General features: G+C 45.4%; 1 protein-coding gene across 1 annotated transcript; it reads left to right on the top strand.

Moving 5' to 3' along the window:
• Positions 1 to 10,787: 10,787 nt before the first annotated feature.
• Positions 10,788 to 17,036, top strand: NANP (N-acetylneuraminic acid phosphatase). The gene is made up of 2 exons (XM_032776522.2): positions 10,788 to 10,941; positions 12,754 to 17,036. The coding sequence occupies exons 1-2, from the start codon at positions 10,852 to 10,854 to the stop codon at positions 13,477 to 13,479; spliced, it is 816 nt and encodes a 271-aa protein (XP_032632413.1). The 5' UTR covers positions 10,788 to 10,851; the 3' UTR covers positions 13,480 to 17,036.
• Positions 17,037 to 17,551: the final 515 nt, after the last annotated feature.

The following is a 17,551-nucleotide window of genomic DNA, read 5'->3' on the forward strand; positions in this document are numbered from 1 at the left end:
TAGGCAGACGGAGGTGGGGAGGTCAAGCATCCTCGGAAAGAGGGGAAGTCAGTGCCTAAGTATAGTGCTGTTTTTAGCTCCGTGTCCCAAGTCCTGCAAGCCTGAATCAATTTACTTGGGCTCTGAGACTTGGAGCAGTGGGTCTTTTACTGCAGTGTAGATGCACCAATTGTGGCTCAGACTGTGTGGCTACACAGAATTCTCCTTCATGGGGAAGGAGGAGGGCATTTTTGTTGCGAGACTGAAGAACAGAGAAGTGAAGATAACTGATTAAGACGTTTCCCTGCAACATCCTCAAGCTGCCACCTGTTCTTTCTCTGTTGACCCAGTCAGCTCAGCTACTTCACATATGCTTCCTTTTGGTTTGACAGGGAAGAGTAGAGCACAAGCTGTGCTCAGGAGCAGCTATCTGTGGCAAAAAAGAGTATTACTGGGAGAGGAAGGGCTTTGTCCAACGATCATGTGATCCTCTCAAGGGTATTATCATGAGTGGTGGGAGATCCCAGCTCAAGTCCCTTCAGCTCATCAGGAAGAGAAGGAAATTCATCTGGGAATCTCTCAAATCCCAGGTGAGTATCCTAACCACTAGGCTAAATATTCACAGATTCCAAGAGTCCAGAAGGGACCATTGTGATTATCTAGTCTGATCTCCTGTATAACACAGGACATAAACATCCCCCAGATAATTCCTAGAACATATATTTTAGGAAAACATAATCTGTCCCCCTCCTCCTCCCTAAAGTCATTTTGTGCAGAGTTAGTCTGCCTCTGAGTACACCTACTGGATCAGGCCCTACAGATGAGATAGCTGGGACACTGCCTACCTGCCTCTGGCTTGAAGATTGTGGTGGGGCTTAGGTGTGAGGTAGGCATCAGTGTATTTGCCCAGAGGAAGAAACACAGGTGTCTAGGAGACTTTTACAGCAAAAATGTAGGTGATGAGTACATTTAGTTGTCACAGGGGATTTGTAAATTGGAGTGATGCCTAAAACTCGGATTTTGGTGCCTAAGTCTGGAGTTTGCGCATCTACATTCCTTTGTGGATCTGAGCCAAACAGACACCAATCTGTTACCAAGTGTTTTGAAAAAATCATCAGCCTTGGGCTGAGAACAACTTTGATGAGGATATTGAATGGCATGTTGTCATAAACAGATAGCTAAGGGTTAATGTTTCTTTTACCTGTAAAGGGTTAACAAAGGGAACCAAACACCTGACCAGAGGACCAATCAGGAAACAAGATTTTTCAAATCTCAAGGGAGGGAAGTTTTGGGTGTGGGTCTTTTGTCTCATGTCTGTTGCTCTCTCGGCTCTGAGAGTGATCTCTCTATCTCCAGGCTTTCTAATCTTCTGTTTCCAAGTTGTAAGTAAAAAGGTAGAAAGACAGTAGGCTTATATTGCTTTTGTATTTACATGTGTGTAGTTTGCTGGAATGTTTTAAATTGTATTTCTTTGCGGATAAGGCTGCTGATTCATTTTTTTTCTTTTAAGCCATTAACCCTGTATATTGTCATCTTGATACAGAGACCATTTTTATGTCTTTTTCTTTCTTTTTCTATAAAGATTTTCTCTTCCCCCCCGTCTTCTTCCTCCCACCAATTCTCTGGTGAGTTGCAGACTCAATCCCCTTGAGCCCCAACTAGGGAAAAATCCAACAGGTCTTAAAAAGAAAGCTTTATAGAAAAAGATGCTAATGCTAGTGGGATAAGGAGGAGAAACAAATTGTGCTTGTTCAGCCCCTCAGCCTCCATGTGGAATGGCAACACTCTTTCACCTACCTAACCCCCTGCTGTTAAGTTTCCACCTAAGGTAAAGTGATCTCTTAACCTGGGAGTTGCCCATGTAGAATCATGCTGCTGTGTGAGAACTAGAAGTTGCAAAACTGGATCAATCACCATAATAACAGGAAAGGGAGAGGACTGAAGAGATACGGGTTAACTGCTTCCAGTCACGCTTACAGGATTACAGTGATTTTACAACAGAGAGATTGGGATCTCTTCATAGTAAAGATTGTGGCTAAATTTTTCCTATAAGCCTAATACTGAAAACCAAGTTAGGGTTTTAGGTAAAACTAACAAAACAGCCCTCACTGTAAAGGCTGGATACCCCAATATCTACTATTAACCCTCCACATAAAAATCTGTTACTGTCCACAAGGGACTCAACAAGGGAATCCAATCAAGCCCATTCACCAGTATTCTTCAGAGACTCCACACTTCAGGTGTAGGTCAGAAATCAACTTTACTATGGCCTTGGCTACACTAGAGAGTTGCGGCGCTGGTGGTGGCTTTACAGCGCTGCAACTCACTCACCGTCCACACCTGCAAGGCACATACAGCGCTATATCTCCCTGGCTACAGCGCTGGGGAATAACGATTATAGCACTGGTAATGCAGTGCTGCTCTGCCAGTGTGGCCACCAAAAGCGCTGTAATTGGCCTCCAGAGGTATTCGGAGGTATCCCAGAATGCTTGTTCAGCCACTCTGCTCATCAGTTCGAACTCTACTGCCCTGGCCTCAGGTGACCCGCCCTTTAAATACCCAGGGAATTTTAAAAATCCCCTTTTTGTTTGCTCAGCCAGGTGTGGAGTGCAATCAATGAATCTTTCCAGGTGACTATACCTCCAAGCGCCAAACAAGCCCCAGCATGGAGCAATGGCGAGTTGATGGACCTCATCAGTGTTTGGGGGGAGGAAGCTGTGCAGTCCCAGCTGTAGGAATTACGATACCTATGGGCAAATATCAAGGGCCATGCTGGAAAGGGGCCATGACAGGAACGTCCTGCAGTGCAGGGTTAAAGTGAAGGAGCTGCGGAGTGCCTATTGCAAAGCCCGCGAGGGAAACCGCCACTCTGGCGCTGCCTCCCCGACCTGCCATTTTTACAAAGAGCTGGACATGCTACTTGGGGGTGACCACAATGGACACTTCAGAGTGGGGGGAGGAGGAGGGGGAAGAGGAAACCGACAGTGAGGGTACTGGGGTGGGGGGAGACACCCCAGAGTCCCTGGAGACATGCAGCCAGGAGCTCTTCTCAAGCCAGGAGGAAGGTAGCCAGTCGCAGCAGCCGGTACTTGGTGGAGGACAAACAGAGGAGTGGGTTCCTGGTAAGCGGCTTTTATTTTCAGGATGGAAATTTTTCGGGAGAGGAGGAAGGGTTAGGGCTGCATGAATGCATGCCTAGATGTGGAATAGAGCATTGATGTGGTCTATCACATCGCGGTAATCGGCCTCGGTAATCTCTTCAAAAGTTTCAGCCAGAGCGTGGGCAATGCGCTTGCATAAGTTTATTGAGAGCCACTGTGATCCTTGTCCCAGTCAGGCTAACGCATCCGTGCCACTGTGCCGCGAGGGGTGGGGGGACCATTGCAAGACACAGGCAAGCTGCACAGGGGCCAGGGTGGAATCCGCATTGCTGTAAAAGACCCTCCCGCGCTTCCCAGGTGACCCGCAGCAGCGAGATATCTTCCAGGATCAACTCCTGTGGAAAACGTTGTGATAGTGTTCAGTGTAGGTGCCCCCTGCAGCTGTTTGCTTTCCCTAACGGACAGAAACCCCGAAGACAGTACAGCCCTGAATCAATCAGTTCCCCTTACTCACCATTTCAGGGCTCCTGTGGGTTATGTGTGCTCTCTTTGGTATGGGAAAATTATGCTATTGTGAAGACTGTAGCAGCTGTTTGCTTTCCCCAACGCACAAAAACCCCAGTACAGCCCTGAAGCAATCAGTCCCCCTTACTCACCATTTCGGGGCTCCTGTGGGTTATGTGCGCTCTCTTTGGCATGGGAAAATTATGCTATTGTGAAGACTGTAAACTCCTTCACTGTGTGGGAATAACTGTCTGAGATATAAACAATGCTGCCTCTGTTAACTGTTGCCTTTTTTCCTTTCTACAAGCAACCTTGACTTCTCGGATGCCCGTTTATCAACAGCTCAAAGACTCAAAACCTCTGGAAGAAGCCGCAAAAAAGCAAAGACGACCTGCTGCAAGCAGTTATGGATCACTCTGCCAGAGAGAATCAAAAAACTGCAGGACTGGAGGGAAAGGAAAGCAGATCCGCCAGAGAAACGCAGCGGCCAGGAAGAAAAGCACAAAGCAGCTGATAAGCATCCTGGCGCGCCAAGCGGACTCTATCCAGGCGCTCGTAGCCATGCAGGCAGAGCACTACCTGTGCCGCCCCCCCCCATCCAAAGCTCTTTCCCTTGTGCCCCAATGTCAGCTCAAAACCCCCTTCCCCAGCATCAGGTTCTTACCACCACAGCTGCCTCCAACACCTGTACGTTCACCAACAGCCCTGAGAACTACGACCCTTACCCTCTGCACTCAACCCCCATCACCATGCAGTATAGCATCCTGAAGTGCAGCAGTCATTGCACAGCACTCCAGACAGGACATATTCAAACCTGTGACTGTACAGTTCCCCACCCACCCCCCTGCCCTTTTAGGTTCCCAAAATGTTGTGTGTCTGTCAATAAAGTTATTTTCTTTTCAATAAATGAATTCTTGGCTTTGAAAAACAGTCTTTATTATTGCAGAAAGTAAAAGATACCTTAGCCCAGGAAAGAAACAGGCACTGCAAATCAGCTTAGGAAAAACAGATTCCTACTAACATTGTAACCACTGCACTTCACTCCCGTGCAAGGCACCAAACATTACTGTTGGTTTTCAGCCTCAAATTCCTCCCTCAAGGCATCCCTAATCCTTGAAGCCCTGTGCTGGGCCTCTCTAGTAGCCCTGCTCTCTGGCTGTGCAAATTCAGCCTCCAGGCATTGAACCTCAGAGGTCCATGCCTGACTGAATGTTTCACCCTTCCCTTCACAAATATATGGAGGGTACAGCACGCGGATATAACCGCAGGGATGCTGCTTTCCCCAAGTCTAGCTTCCCATACAGAGATCTCCAGCGCCCTTTAAACAGGCAAAAGCACACTCCACAGTCATTCGGCACCGGCTCAGCCTGTAGTTGAACCGTTCCTTGCTCCTGTCAAGCTTTCCCTGTATACGGTTTCATGAGCCAAGGCATTAACGGGTAAGCGGGGTCTCCAAGGATCACAATGGGCATTTCAACGTCCCCTACTGTGATCTTCCGTCTGGGAAAAAAGTCCCTGCCTGCAGCTTCCTGAACAGGCCAGTGTTCCGAAAAGATGCGTGCATCATGCACCTTTCCAGGCCAGCCTGTGTTAATGTCAATGAAACCCACAGTGATCCACAAGCGCCTGGAGAACCATAGAGAAATACCCCTTCCATTAACGTACTCGGATGCTAGGTGGGGTGGTGCCAGAATAGGAATATGCGTCCCATCTATCGCCCCTCCACAGTTAGGGAAACCCATTTGTGCAAAGCCATCCACAATGTCCTGCACGTTCCCCAGAGTCACGGTTTTTCTTAGCAGGATGCGATTAATGGCCCTGCAAACTTGCATCAAAACATTCCAACGGTCGACTTTCCACTCCAAACTGGTTCCGACCGATCGGTAGCTGTCTGGAGTTGCCAGCTTCCAGATTGCAATAGCCACCCGCTTCTCCACTGGCAGGGCAGCTCTCAAGCTCGTGTCCTTGCGCCACAGGGTGGGGGCAAGCTCAGCACACAGTCCCATGAAAGTGGCTTTTCTCATCCGAAAGTTCTGCAGCCACTGCTCATCATCCCAGACTTCCATAACAATTTGATCCCGCCACTCAGTGCTTGTTTCCCGAGCCCAAAAGCAGCGTTCCACAGTGCTGAGCATTTCCGTGAATGCCACAAGCAAGTTCGTGTCGTACGCATCACACGACTCGCTATCATTGTCGGACTCCTCATCACTTTGGATCCTAAGGAATAGCTCAGCTGCCAAATGTGATGTGCTGGCGAAACTCATCAGCATGTTCCTCAGCAGTTCGGGCTCCATTTCCCACAGAAATGCGCTGCAAAGAAACCGTTGAGAGTCAAGATGGCGCCAAACATGGACGGAAATACAGGGATTGCTGGGATGTGAAGCGATGCATCACGGGGCGATGGGACAGGAAGCAGAATGATCCGCACCCTCCGGCCCCTTCCCACAACCCATTGCGCCAGAATGGGAAGATGTGCTCTGTGGGATAGCTGCCCATAATGCACCACTCCCAACACCACTGCAAATGTGGCCACACTGCAGCGCTGGTAGCTGTCAGTGTGGCCACACTGCAGCGCTTTTCCTACACAGCTGTACAAAAACAGCTTTAACTCCCAGCGCTGCACACCTGCAAGTGTAGCCAAACCCTATGTCCAGTTGTGACATACCAAGGCACAATCCAGACTAGTGGGGTTGTGTCATCCATGCCCTGAAACCTTGGGTGGCTCACGATGCGTTGTTGTAGCAGCTCCTACCTGCGCCACTCAGAAACAGTATCCCAGCATGCAAGCCACACCTTGAGTGTCTGCATGTAACTGCAGCCTATTAGCTACACCACACTCTGACCAGTATTGGTAAGTGCTTAATTTGTGCTGGGGCTGAGACCCAGCACTTCTGGGCTTGGCAGTTCATAGCCCCAGCATGTCTGGACTTACCGCATCACTTATTTCGTGCACGCAAGAGATTCAAGGAGCAGCTCAATCCTCCACCTACACTCATACATCACTCAGCTGCCAGAGGAATGTCCATGGAGCGCTGCACGGCTGCTTGCATGACACCTGAGTACCAGCATCCTGCCACCTCTAGCTTGAGCCCCGGCACCTCTTTCATTACAAATTAAGCACTGGTTTTGGTTATATTGCAGGGAGACCCCAACACACCACCAGTCTGTATCTTCCCCAGAAATGTAAGTCCTGTACTGCCCAGCCCTTTCCTGGACAGTACAAATATATTAAGTCCATTATACCTTTAATGAAATAACATGCCAAAATATTACCTTAAATAGCTACCCAGACACTTCAACTCAAACGCACTGCATAAGATTCAACAGTAAAACAAGTTTATTAACTACAAAGAGAGAGATTTTAAGTGAGTTAAAGTAATGAGGCATAAAAGTCAGAAATGGTTACAAGAAAAATAAAAATTAAAACATGTACTGCTATCTACTTAAGACACTATTTTAGTTGGAAAGCAAATGTTCTCACCACATGCTTCAGCAAATTACTGACCAAACTGTCAGGTTAAGACTCCCTTCCCTGAGTCCAAAAGCTGTTTCCTTTTGTCGTCTCAGGTGCAAAGAATGAGGTGCGCAGGAAATGCAAGAGAAGTGCCTTGGGTTTTTGGTCTATTCTTTTTATAGCAAGTAGTGGGGGTTTGCCCATCAGTAAGTAGAGAATAAGTAAAGATAACAAAGGCAAAGATGAATTTAGAGTTGGTAACTTGACTGAGGATTTCCAGACTTTCTGCAGCTCAGGGTTTTTTAAGCTGCAACATACTCTAGATCAGTGGTTCTCAACAGGTGGTCCGTGAGCCCTTTCAAAGGGGGCATGGAGCCCTGAGGCTGAAACCCGGTGCCCCGAATCCCAGCGCTGAAGCCCCTCAAATAGAAGTAAAACTATGCCTATGCTGAACGGTCCCCCTGCCAGCCCAGAGCCCCGAGTCCCCCAACCCACACTGGGCTCTGGTGTTTTTATAGTATATTGAGGGGGGCCTCAGCAAGAAAAAGGTTGAGAACCCCTGCTCTTTATGTTTAGGTAACTAGAGTCTTGTAAATTAGTGGTCTATTTACAATTTTAACATAGACAAAGTTTTCATTTCACATTCCTCTTCTTCCCAGCTCTCTGCAACAGCAATCAGCTTTTCAGAATGACTGATAAATTAGCTATATGGCTCTCCGAACAAAGATCTGAAACTGGCTATCAATGCCCAGAGACCACACCTATTAAAATAGAACAAGCAAGGACTGTTAGGGTTATTCGGTAGACCCATCTTAGCCCTTTCCAGATCTAAGCACTTTAGCGTTAACTCTGTATCGAAGTGTTTCGCCGCTGCCTCCAAGCGTTTTGCCTCCATTTCTGTCTCCAAGCATTTTGTCTCTGCCTCCACTTCCAAATCCAAACACTTTAAGGCCACCTGTCTTTCACGAACTTTCTGTCTCTCTTCAGCTTCAAATCTGGCTAATTCTAGTTTTTTCTGGGCATCACTTTTTGTCATCCTAGCCTTCCTGCACTTAGCCTAGCCCAACAAGAGAGCTAGAAAGAAAAAAAAAATACAGCTTGTGAATTCCCTTGCTGTAACTTAACTCCTCTGCCTTCAGGGAAAGAAAAAAAAAACACTCCAGCTGCTCTCAGCTTAAAAAAAAAAAAAGTGTCCTTTAAAAAAAACCTCCCTGCTTTCCAGGCAGCCAAAAGAAAGGGGGGGAAAGTCCTTTTAACATCTCGAAGTTTGTGCTTCTGGTTCAAAATGATCCCACCACTCTGCCACCATGTCAAGGTTCCCTCCCCACTCTGAACTCTAGGGTACAGATGTGAGGACCTGCATGAAAGACCCCCTCAGCTTATCTCTACCAGCTTCGGTTAAAAACTTCTCCAAGGCACAAATTCTTCCTTATTCTTGGAATGGTATTGCTGCCAAAACCAAGTGAGTTAGACAAAGATTTAGGAAAAGGACCACTTGGAGTTCCTGCTTCCCCAAAATATCTCCTTTACCCCCTTTCCTAGGGAGGCTTGAAAGCAAACATGGTGAGCACAGACCAGCCCCTTGGGTTTTTAGGACACTAAAAACCAATCAGGTTCTTAAAAGCAGAACTGTATTATAAAGAAAAAGTAAAAGAAGCACCTTTGTAAAATCAGGATGGAAGGTAATTTTACCGGGTAATCAGATTCAAAACAAAGAGGATTCCCCTCTAGGGAAAACTTTCAAGTTACAAAAAAACCAGGAATAAACCTCCCTCCTAGGCTAGGGAAACTCCACAAGCTAAAACAAAAGATAATCTAATACGTCCTTCCTATTAGTTACAATTTGTAATCTTAGATGCTTAGTTCAGGTATGGCTTTAGGAGATGTATTTTCCCTGCCCTGGTTCCTCACTGTCCCAGAGAGAACACACAAAGAGAGCAAAAACAAAAACCTTCCCCCTCCCCCCCATTTGAAAGTATGTTCTCCCCTTATTGGTCCTTTTGGTCAGGTGCCAGCCAGGTTATTTGAGCTTCTTAACTCTTTACAGGTAAAGGAGGGATTTTATGCTACCCTTAGCTGTATGTTTAAGACACCCACCACCTACCCTCCTCTTTCACTCTCTTCTGCCTGAAGATTCTCCTCTCCCTCCCTCTTTTCTCCTTGCTCTGCAGATGGTGTGCCATTAGTAAGGATGTGTTACCAGATTTGCCCGTTACTTTAGAGTACGCTCATTTATTCACGTTACTCTTCTGTGGGGGGTTTGTAATTCTGTCAATGTACTGCTTGTGTCACTTGTGTTTTCATATGGAGCACTATTTCTCCCTTCAGCAAGTCCCCTCCCAATGGAGCTATCCTATAGGACCTAGGTTCCCCAGGGCTGGGTTCCTCCAGCCCCAGAATCAGATGAACACACACACACACTCACACTCTCTTTCTCTCTCTAACAGAGCAAGTCTGAGTGGACCAAAACAATCAGCACTCTCGAGCTGACCCCTTATATGTCCCTGGACTTGGTGGGCTGGAACCCGGGCTATAGGACCCAGGAAGGTGGGAGGGCCCAGAACTTGGGCTCCAGCACAAACCCCAGTCTACACAGAAGAGTAGAAACAGGCACACTGCAGCCTGAGCCATAGGCGCTGATTCCATGGGCGCTCTGGGTCTGGAGCATCCACAGAGAAAAAATGGTGGATGCTAAGAACCCACTGGCAGCCCCACTATCAGCTCCTCCTTTTGTAGTGCAAATTATGGGAAATGCATCATTAAGGTGCAGAACTGTCCTCTCAGTTATGCTCCGAGCCTCACCGGTATGCAATAACTTACCCAGTAGCCACTCCTTGTCTGATTCCCATTGTTCCAGAAACTCCTGGATCTCTGGACCTCCAAAAAGTAAAACAAAGATACATACAGACCCTTCTCCCCCGCAAAAGTAGCCCCTTATGTACCCACCTGGAAGCCCTAGAAGAGGCTCTGCTAGTTGAATTCAGCTCTTTTGTGCTTTTCCCCTTGAGAACATGAAAGATTCCTGACTTCAAGCTTCTCCATCTCACTGGGCATCTCCTCACATGACTGGGAAACCGTGGAACCCAACAAAAATGAGGTACCTATTTCATGACCCCAAGCTCTGCCATGTTGTCACATCGTGGCACTGCTGTGCAATGGCCTGAGTATGGAGCAATGCGATCATGGCTGTGCTCAGTGAGAGGGCAGAGGAAATGTGGCATATGGGAGGGTTGGCATTACTGTGCTCAATGGGCACAATCAATGTGGCTGGAGCAGGGCTGTCAGATGCCAGGCTGTGCCCAGGGCGGGGTGGGGGGGGTGTCTCGCTGTGCCCAGAGCAGGAGAGACAGGGGCTCCCATGGCTGTGCCCAGGGCCGGGGGAGCGGGGGCGCTGCCACAGCTGTGCCTAGGGCAGGGGATGTCTGGTGGTGGGAGGGGCTCCTATGGTTGTTCCCAGGGCAGGGGGTGGAGGCTGCCATGGCGATGCTCTTTAGCATCTTAGCTAGACTAGCACCTCATCACCGCTCCAGCCGTTACCAGGGGCGGCGCCAGCGCGGCTCTATGGGGAGAAGGTTGCTGGCGGGAAACCCGCCGCCACCGCACGGCACCGGCACCCACTACGGCCCGCTGCGTGCGCAATCGCATAAGCTGACTGAACCCACGCCAACCGAGAGTCCGAGTTCTCGCGCTCTTTTGATCGCTCTGCTCCCGTTCTCCCTGCTGGGAATACCCCGAGCGGCCGGCAGCTCTCGCGAGATGTAGATAAGCGCGCGGCCGGGTGGAGCGCAGCAGCGGTGCGGGAGCGAGGCTGCGATGGGGCTGCAGGGGGTCAAGGCCGTGTTCTTCGACCTGGACAACACGCTCGTCGACACGGCCGCCGCGGGCCGGCGCGCCATAGAGGAGGTACCGGCCCGGGCTGCCCCCCCCTCCCCCGGGCGCGGCAGCCCCCAGAAATGCTGCCCTGGGGACCGCATCATGTGCTCCCCCCCGTAACATTATTAACCCCTTCGTCCCGGGGTCGCTGTGCGGCACTGGCGCTTGCCGTGCCCTGCACAGGGAGGACACAGCCAGTACGGGGCCGAGGGACACCCGCCATTACCCGCCTTGGGCGGGTGGCGGCTACGTGGCTGTGCAGGGGGTTAAGGGGAAATAACAAGTTCGCTTGCACCCCGCGTGGGCTGCCTGGCTTAGCGCACGCGAGTGGGGGCTGGGTTTCCGCTAGGTGGCCCAGGAACAAAGCGGTGGGGAGCGGGCCGAGGGGTGGCTTAGTGCAGCGGCCAGTGCTGACATGGGATCTAGCAAAGCAACGCGGAAGAGCGGAGGTGCGTGTATGAAGCATTGTGCTGCTTGGGGCTGTTTCTGGCGAGGGGCAACAGACACACCATTCCTCGCTTAGGGGTTTCAGCAATGCCCATCCCTGTAATATCCGAGACCTTACTTTAGTCATCCTAAATAAAGGCTGCACAATTAGACCGTTTGTTACTATTTGTGATTTTGTAGCAGAAATTACAAGGCTCTGAAGTTGTGATCACTTATTGATAGAGTATTAACTGGTTTCTTCAGAGATTTATAACAATTTAGACCATGAGTCTGAACATCACACCATCACAAATTCAGCATTAGATTGTGCTAGACCCCGTGGGAGTATGAAGGATTAACCTCCCACCCAGGTATCCCTTACATCAGGGGTGGGCAAACTACGGCCCAGGGGCTATATACAGCCCTTCAGACGTTTTAATCCAGCCCTCTCCTGCCAGGGAGCGTGGTCAGGGGCTTGCTCCGCCCAGCTCCCAGAAGCACAAGCACAAGCACATTCCTGCTCCTACTTGTAGGGGCAGCCTGAGGCTCGGCATGCTGAGCCCACTCCACCCTGCAGCTCCCATTGGCCAGCAAACAGGGCCAATGCGAGCTGCAGGGGCAGCACCTGCGGACCTTTGGCTGCACCTCCACATAGGAGCCAGAGGGGGGACATGCTGCTGCTTCTGGGAGTTGTTTGAGGTAAGCGCTGCCCGGAGCCTGCACCCCTGACACCCTCCTGTGCGCCAACTCCGATTCCCTTCCCACCCTCCAAACCCCTCAGTCCCACTCTCCTGCACACCAGAGCCCGTACCTCCGACCGGAGCCCTCATCCACCCATGAGCACTCCAGCCACCTGTCCCAGCCTGGAGCCCCCTCCCATACTTGAACTCATTTCTGGCCCCACCCCAGAGCCTGCACCCCTAGCTGGAGCCCTCATGCCCTCCTGCACACCAGCCCCCAATGTTATGAGCATTCATGGCCCACCATACAATTTCCATACCCAGATGTGGCCCTTGGGCCAAAAAGTTTGCCCACCCCTGTCTTATATGGTCATATTAAGTGTATGCTACACTCAGGGGTGAAGTAATTTACCCTCTCTTGTTCCCTCCCACATACCCTCTGGTGTTGGAGGGAAGCCAAAGCACAGTGCCTTCTGAGGGTTCCTGCTGATGCAGTGGAGCTATGCTTATGGGTTAGTTTTTTAAATAATTCAGTGTTAAGTCACTTTAAACTATGGGCCACATTCTGCCATCCTTACTAATGTTCAACAGTACATTACTCAAGGAGTATCCCGATTTAATTCAGTGGGACTACTCTGGAAGAAAGTAATACTTCATATAAGCCAGGATGGCAGAATCTGGCCCTTAGGGATTAATGCCTTACTGTAACCTTCCTTTCCCTTTACATTTGTTAAAGGTAATAAATATTTTGCAATCAAAATATCAGTGTGATGAAGGAGAAGCTCACATGATTTGTAATAAGGTTCAAGAAAAACTCCTCAAAGAGTGTCATGATCCAGCTAAGGTGTGCATTACTGATTTAAGGATCTCACATTGGGAACAAGCAATACAAGAAACAAAGGGTGGTGAGGCTAATCGAAATCTGGCGGCAGAATGTTATTTCCTTTGGAAAACTACACGCCTCCAGCATCTAACGCTAACAGAGGAGACAAGAAGCATGCTTACTGAACTTCGAAAAATAGTCCGCTTGCTTTTATTAACTAATGGAGACAAATTAACTCAGAGGGAGAAGATTGAAGCATGTGCCTGTCAACCATACTTTGATGCTATTGTTGTGGGAGGAGAACAGAAAGAAGAGAAACCAGCACCATCTATATTTCATCATTGTTGTGATCTACTTGGGGTACAGCCTTGGGACTGTGTGATGGTTGGTGACTCACTAGACACAGATATTCAAGGAGGCCTGAATGCAGGTTTGAAAGCAACTGTCTGGATAAATAAAACAATGACAATGCCAGTAAACACTTATCCAGTACCTCATTATATAATTTCTTCTGTTCTTGATCTTCCAGCACTCTTACAGAATATGGACCACAAAACGAATGCTAACTTAGAAACTGACAAGATGGTTAGAATTAATGACGTACATGACAGTGCCAATATAGAATCTAAGAAATGCTAAGTCCTTAGCCTGCTAATGCTTTTGTTGAAAGTTTGGCTCTAAAATCTTATACACGTAAACATGTTTACTTAAACAGTGGATGGGTGAGTAAGAGTATATTTATGAGTGGAGGTCAATAGAAGAAAAGTATTGAAGTGAATCTTGTTATTGATGGAAATTTTTTGAAAAGAAATGAAGCATTAGTGCAATTGTCTTAAATTTATGCTCTACATCTGGAAATTACCGAGAGACTTTTTTTTTTAAGCATAGGTCAGACACAACCCCGCTTATCAGTCTTTTGCTTTTACAGCGAAAAAGGAAAAACTCCACGTTTTGATTTTCATTTTGGTTTGCTGGCTTATAAATTTTAGCAGGAATTTCAGTAATAAAAGATTTTGTGGTATAAAACAGTAGAAGGTGGAAGAGAGAATAGGATAGAATTCTAGATTCTACCCAATCTAATCCATAGATTTCTCAATAAGGATTAAAATGAATTTCCTCATTTGAAAAAGTGATTGGATCTAGTACATAAAGCAGCCCATTCTAAAATTTTTTACTTTGGTTTTTGGGCAAACTCATTGATTTTGTAATTTTGGAAGCTAGTGACTTTTCACAAATTTTGCAGTGACTGTTCTTAAATGATAAGATATATATGTACACCTGAAAGCTTGTGTATGTATAGGGGACCATTTATCAGCAGAACTTCATGGATAGAGTTTTGTTTTAATCACATACATGTATCTGCACTAAAACAGTATTTGTAATGCAGATTATGATTTATGTTGCACTATATTGTGAGTTAACTGATTTATTTTTGGACATTTGCAATGGTCTTCGCTCAGGTTTGTCTAATATTCTTAAAGCTTATGCAGTTCTGTTTTATTAGTGAGTTTTGATCAAACTTTGGTCGTGCAGTTGGCTCAGGAAGGTGCAGGGGTCTACCCACGTGGAGCCAGTAACAGGATTGGATCCTTTTTGGCTACTAATTCCATTGCTGTAGAACCTTTCCAAGTTGGAACTTCTACATGTACTTCATCTGTATTTAAAAAAATTGTATACTAGTAAAAAATAAGTGGTTTGCATAACTTTTCCAAGAACTTGAATTCAGGTATAGGATGTAATACCGGATAAATAGCTTCGCAGTGTACACTGTTGACACTGGATTTAGGAGATTATACCATATTATAACACTACTCTTCCTCCACAAATTTATTTAATTTTGCTGTACTTCATTTCCTTTTGTGATAGATAAATTCCCTCCTTACAAAACACTTCTTTTCAAGAATGCAACTTTTCACACTTCAAAAATATGAACATTTCGGAACATCAAATTTTAATTTTCATATTTTTAGGAATTGGGATTAATACACTTATTGGAAGTTATTGCACATTTTAACACCCAGGCCTATCTGTCATTATGTGATGGATCACAAATTTCATATTTTAAAAAATGTTCATCACAATTGATAGTTATATTTTGGATATGTTTGTGAGTTAGGATAAAAACATTTCAGAGTTGAAGAGTCATAGAACACCATAAAGCAAGGAAACCTACCAGAAGGTGTGGAAGGACATGTCTACATGAGAAAGCTGCATCAGTTTGAACCTAAGGTGTGAATTTAAACCTATTTTAAACTGGTGCAGTGCCCTGTATAGACTTATTTTGGTTTAAATGAGGCTTTTTTGGTTTAACTTAAATTGATTGGCAACAGAGTTAAGCTAAATCAAAATGTTATCCCTAAACTGAAATAAGTGTCTGAAGGATTTCGCACTTTAAATTGATTTTTAAAAGAAAAGTTCAACTTCTTCACTTAGCACTTGTCTAAAGAAGGAACTCAAGGAGCAAACTGACAGAGCCATACAGAACAGTCAGTTAAAGAAAAGCAGGCACCCCTAAGTTTTTAACATAATTATGGGGGAAAATTACGAAGGAAGGCTAAGCATTAAATGAGGTTTATGTCGAGCAATCAAACATTTACAAAAGGTTAGATGGTGTCACCAAGTATTCATATACTTTAGACTGTTGGCTTGGTTCTGTAAATGAAGACTGTTAAACAATCTTTTTTTTTTTTTTTTTTTTTAAACCACAGCCTTCCAAGATTTGTCACACTAAAAATCTATTGTTTGTACAGCACCCAGCAGAATGGGAGCCAGTCTGATAGAGGGCCTCTGAGTGCTAGTGTAATAAAAAATAATCTATGGGATGAGTCTCTGGACTGCAGATATCCATGGAGCCATAAGGTCAGAAACTCAACTGCTGTAAATCTGTTTTAGATCCATTGATTTCAATGGAACTACAACTATTTATACAAATTGAGGATCTGCCTAATACTTTTTCTTGCCAATAATGCACCATCGTTCTGCCTCAGGCTGCTGTGCCTGTTGGCCTATTTATTGCTTGGAAGATGTCACTCTGTTGTAGAGAGGAACGTTGTTATTTCTGCTGTGCACACGGACAGTGTCTTAAATTGTCAATAAAACAAGAAGAAAGCACAGTAACTGCATACTCTGCTACATAGGGGTCACACAAATATTTTTCCTTCATTGTTGAGTACTGTACCAGGATACATGTAGCTACCAGTGTGCACTTTGGCTACTATTAATTATTACTACGCTGCTGTAAAACAAGAAGAATGTAGAACATATTCTTTTTTCCTATCTAAGGTGTTTTCAGAGTATCAGTCATCATATCTAGGTTATCTGCAGGTCTTACACTGCCAGGCTGGTTTTCTTGAGATTGATCTCTTCCAAAATGCCTAATGAAATTGAAAGGAAAAAAAACAGCTGGATCATTTTTATGAGAAAAACAGCAAAACAGGACAGTGTAACAGTCTGTATTCAGCGGAATTTCCAAGCTTTATTAATATAACCAGGCAATTAAAAAAATAAAATAAAAAGGTTCCTTTGTTTAAAATATACTGTCAAAATATACTAATATTCCACCTGCACTTTTACTAAAACTGTTGACTTTCGGAGATAATGTTGCTTATCAGAGGCATATTCTGAAATAGTTTGAACTCTGAAATTCTTTTGATTTTTGTGAAATGCTGACCTGGAACATTTGTTTAACACTAACAGATGACATGCATTGGGTTTTTAATTGTTAATTTAAAATAAATGATGTATTTGTCAAATAAAATCTCCTGTTTTTAAAGCGTATTTTCCTTGGCTCTTCGTAGACAGAAATGGTACCAATAAGGTATTTTTTGTTTTCTTTGTTTTTGTAAACAGGACCTGTTTTTCAAAAATAGCAAAGTTAGGCTCCTAAATCCATGGGTCTGATTTTTCACAAGTGCTGAATAGATGTGTTTTCCATTGACTTCAGATAAAGTTGTAGGTGATCAACAATTCTAATAATTGGGCCATTACTGATTTCAGTGGACATAAATTTCATGTTTGTCTTGATAATGGATTATGTTGTTTGTTGATTACAGGTATTTACGAGTAGCTATATGAGGTAAATAAACATTTTTGCTAGCACACAGGATATTACAAATATTTTAATGCTGTCTAGTGAGCTCTATTTTGTTATAACAAGTTGCTTGAAACAGATTTGTAGCCTATTGCTTTTACAGTAATTTATTTTTGTTTTGATTTCAATTTGAAGTACCTATCCCTTGCTGTGCATGCTTTCAGAGAAACTGAAATGTATAATTACACAAATAAAAACTATACAAATGCATACTGGACCAGCCATACAAATCACAAAACAACATTATACATCAGATCACTTGCTAAGCCCCCCCCCCCCCCCCCCCAAAAGATGAACTTTGTGTAGAGATCGGAAGATTAAGCTCTACATAGCACCTTTCTCTGAAAGGAAGCAAAAACACTTTTTGTATACTAACTGCATAGAGAGGCTTGGCAGAATTCAATTTTCTTTTTTAAATAATTTTGACAGATTTTTATTGATTTTAATTTTCACAGTTGTGGGAAATCATGGGCAGACTGTTTAATGACAGATGTTGAGATTCAGAAAGTTAAAGCTTTATAATCGTTAACATACTTAAACTTTTGAAAACTTTGCCAGTTAGCAGAATTCAGAAAAGGATTGGATGTTATAGGTAACAAGAACATTCAGTTACAATAAAAA

The sequence above is a fragment of the Chelonoidis abingdonii genome, chromosome 3 (genome assembly GCF_003597395.2).
Source record: "Chelonoidis abingdonii isolate Lonesome George chromosome 3, CheloAbing_2.0, whole genome shotgun sequence".
Classification (NCBI taxonomy): Eukaryota; Metazoa; Chordata; order Testudines; family Testudinidae; genus Chelonoidis; species Chelonoidis abingdonii.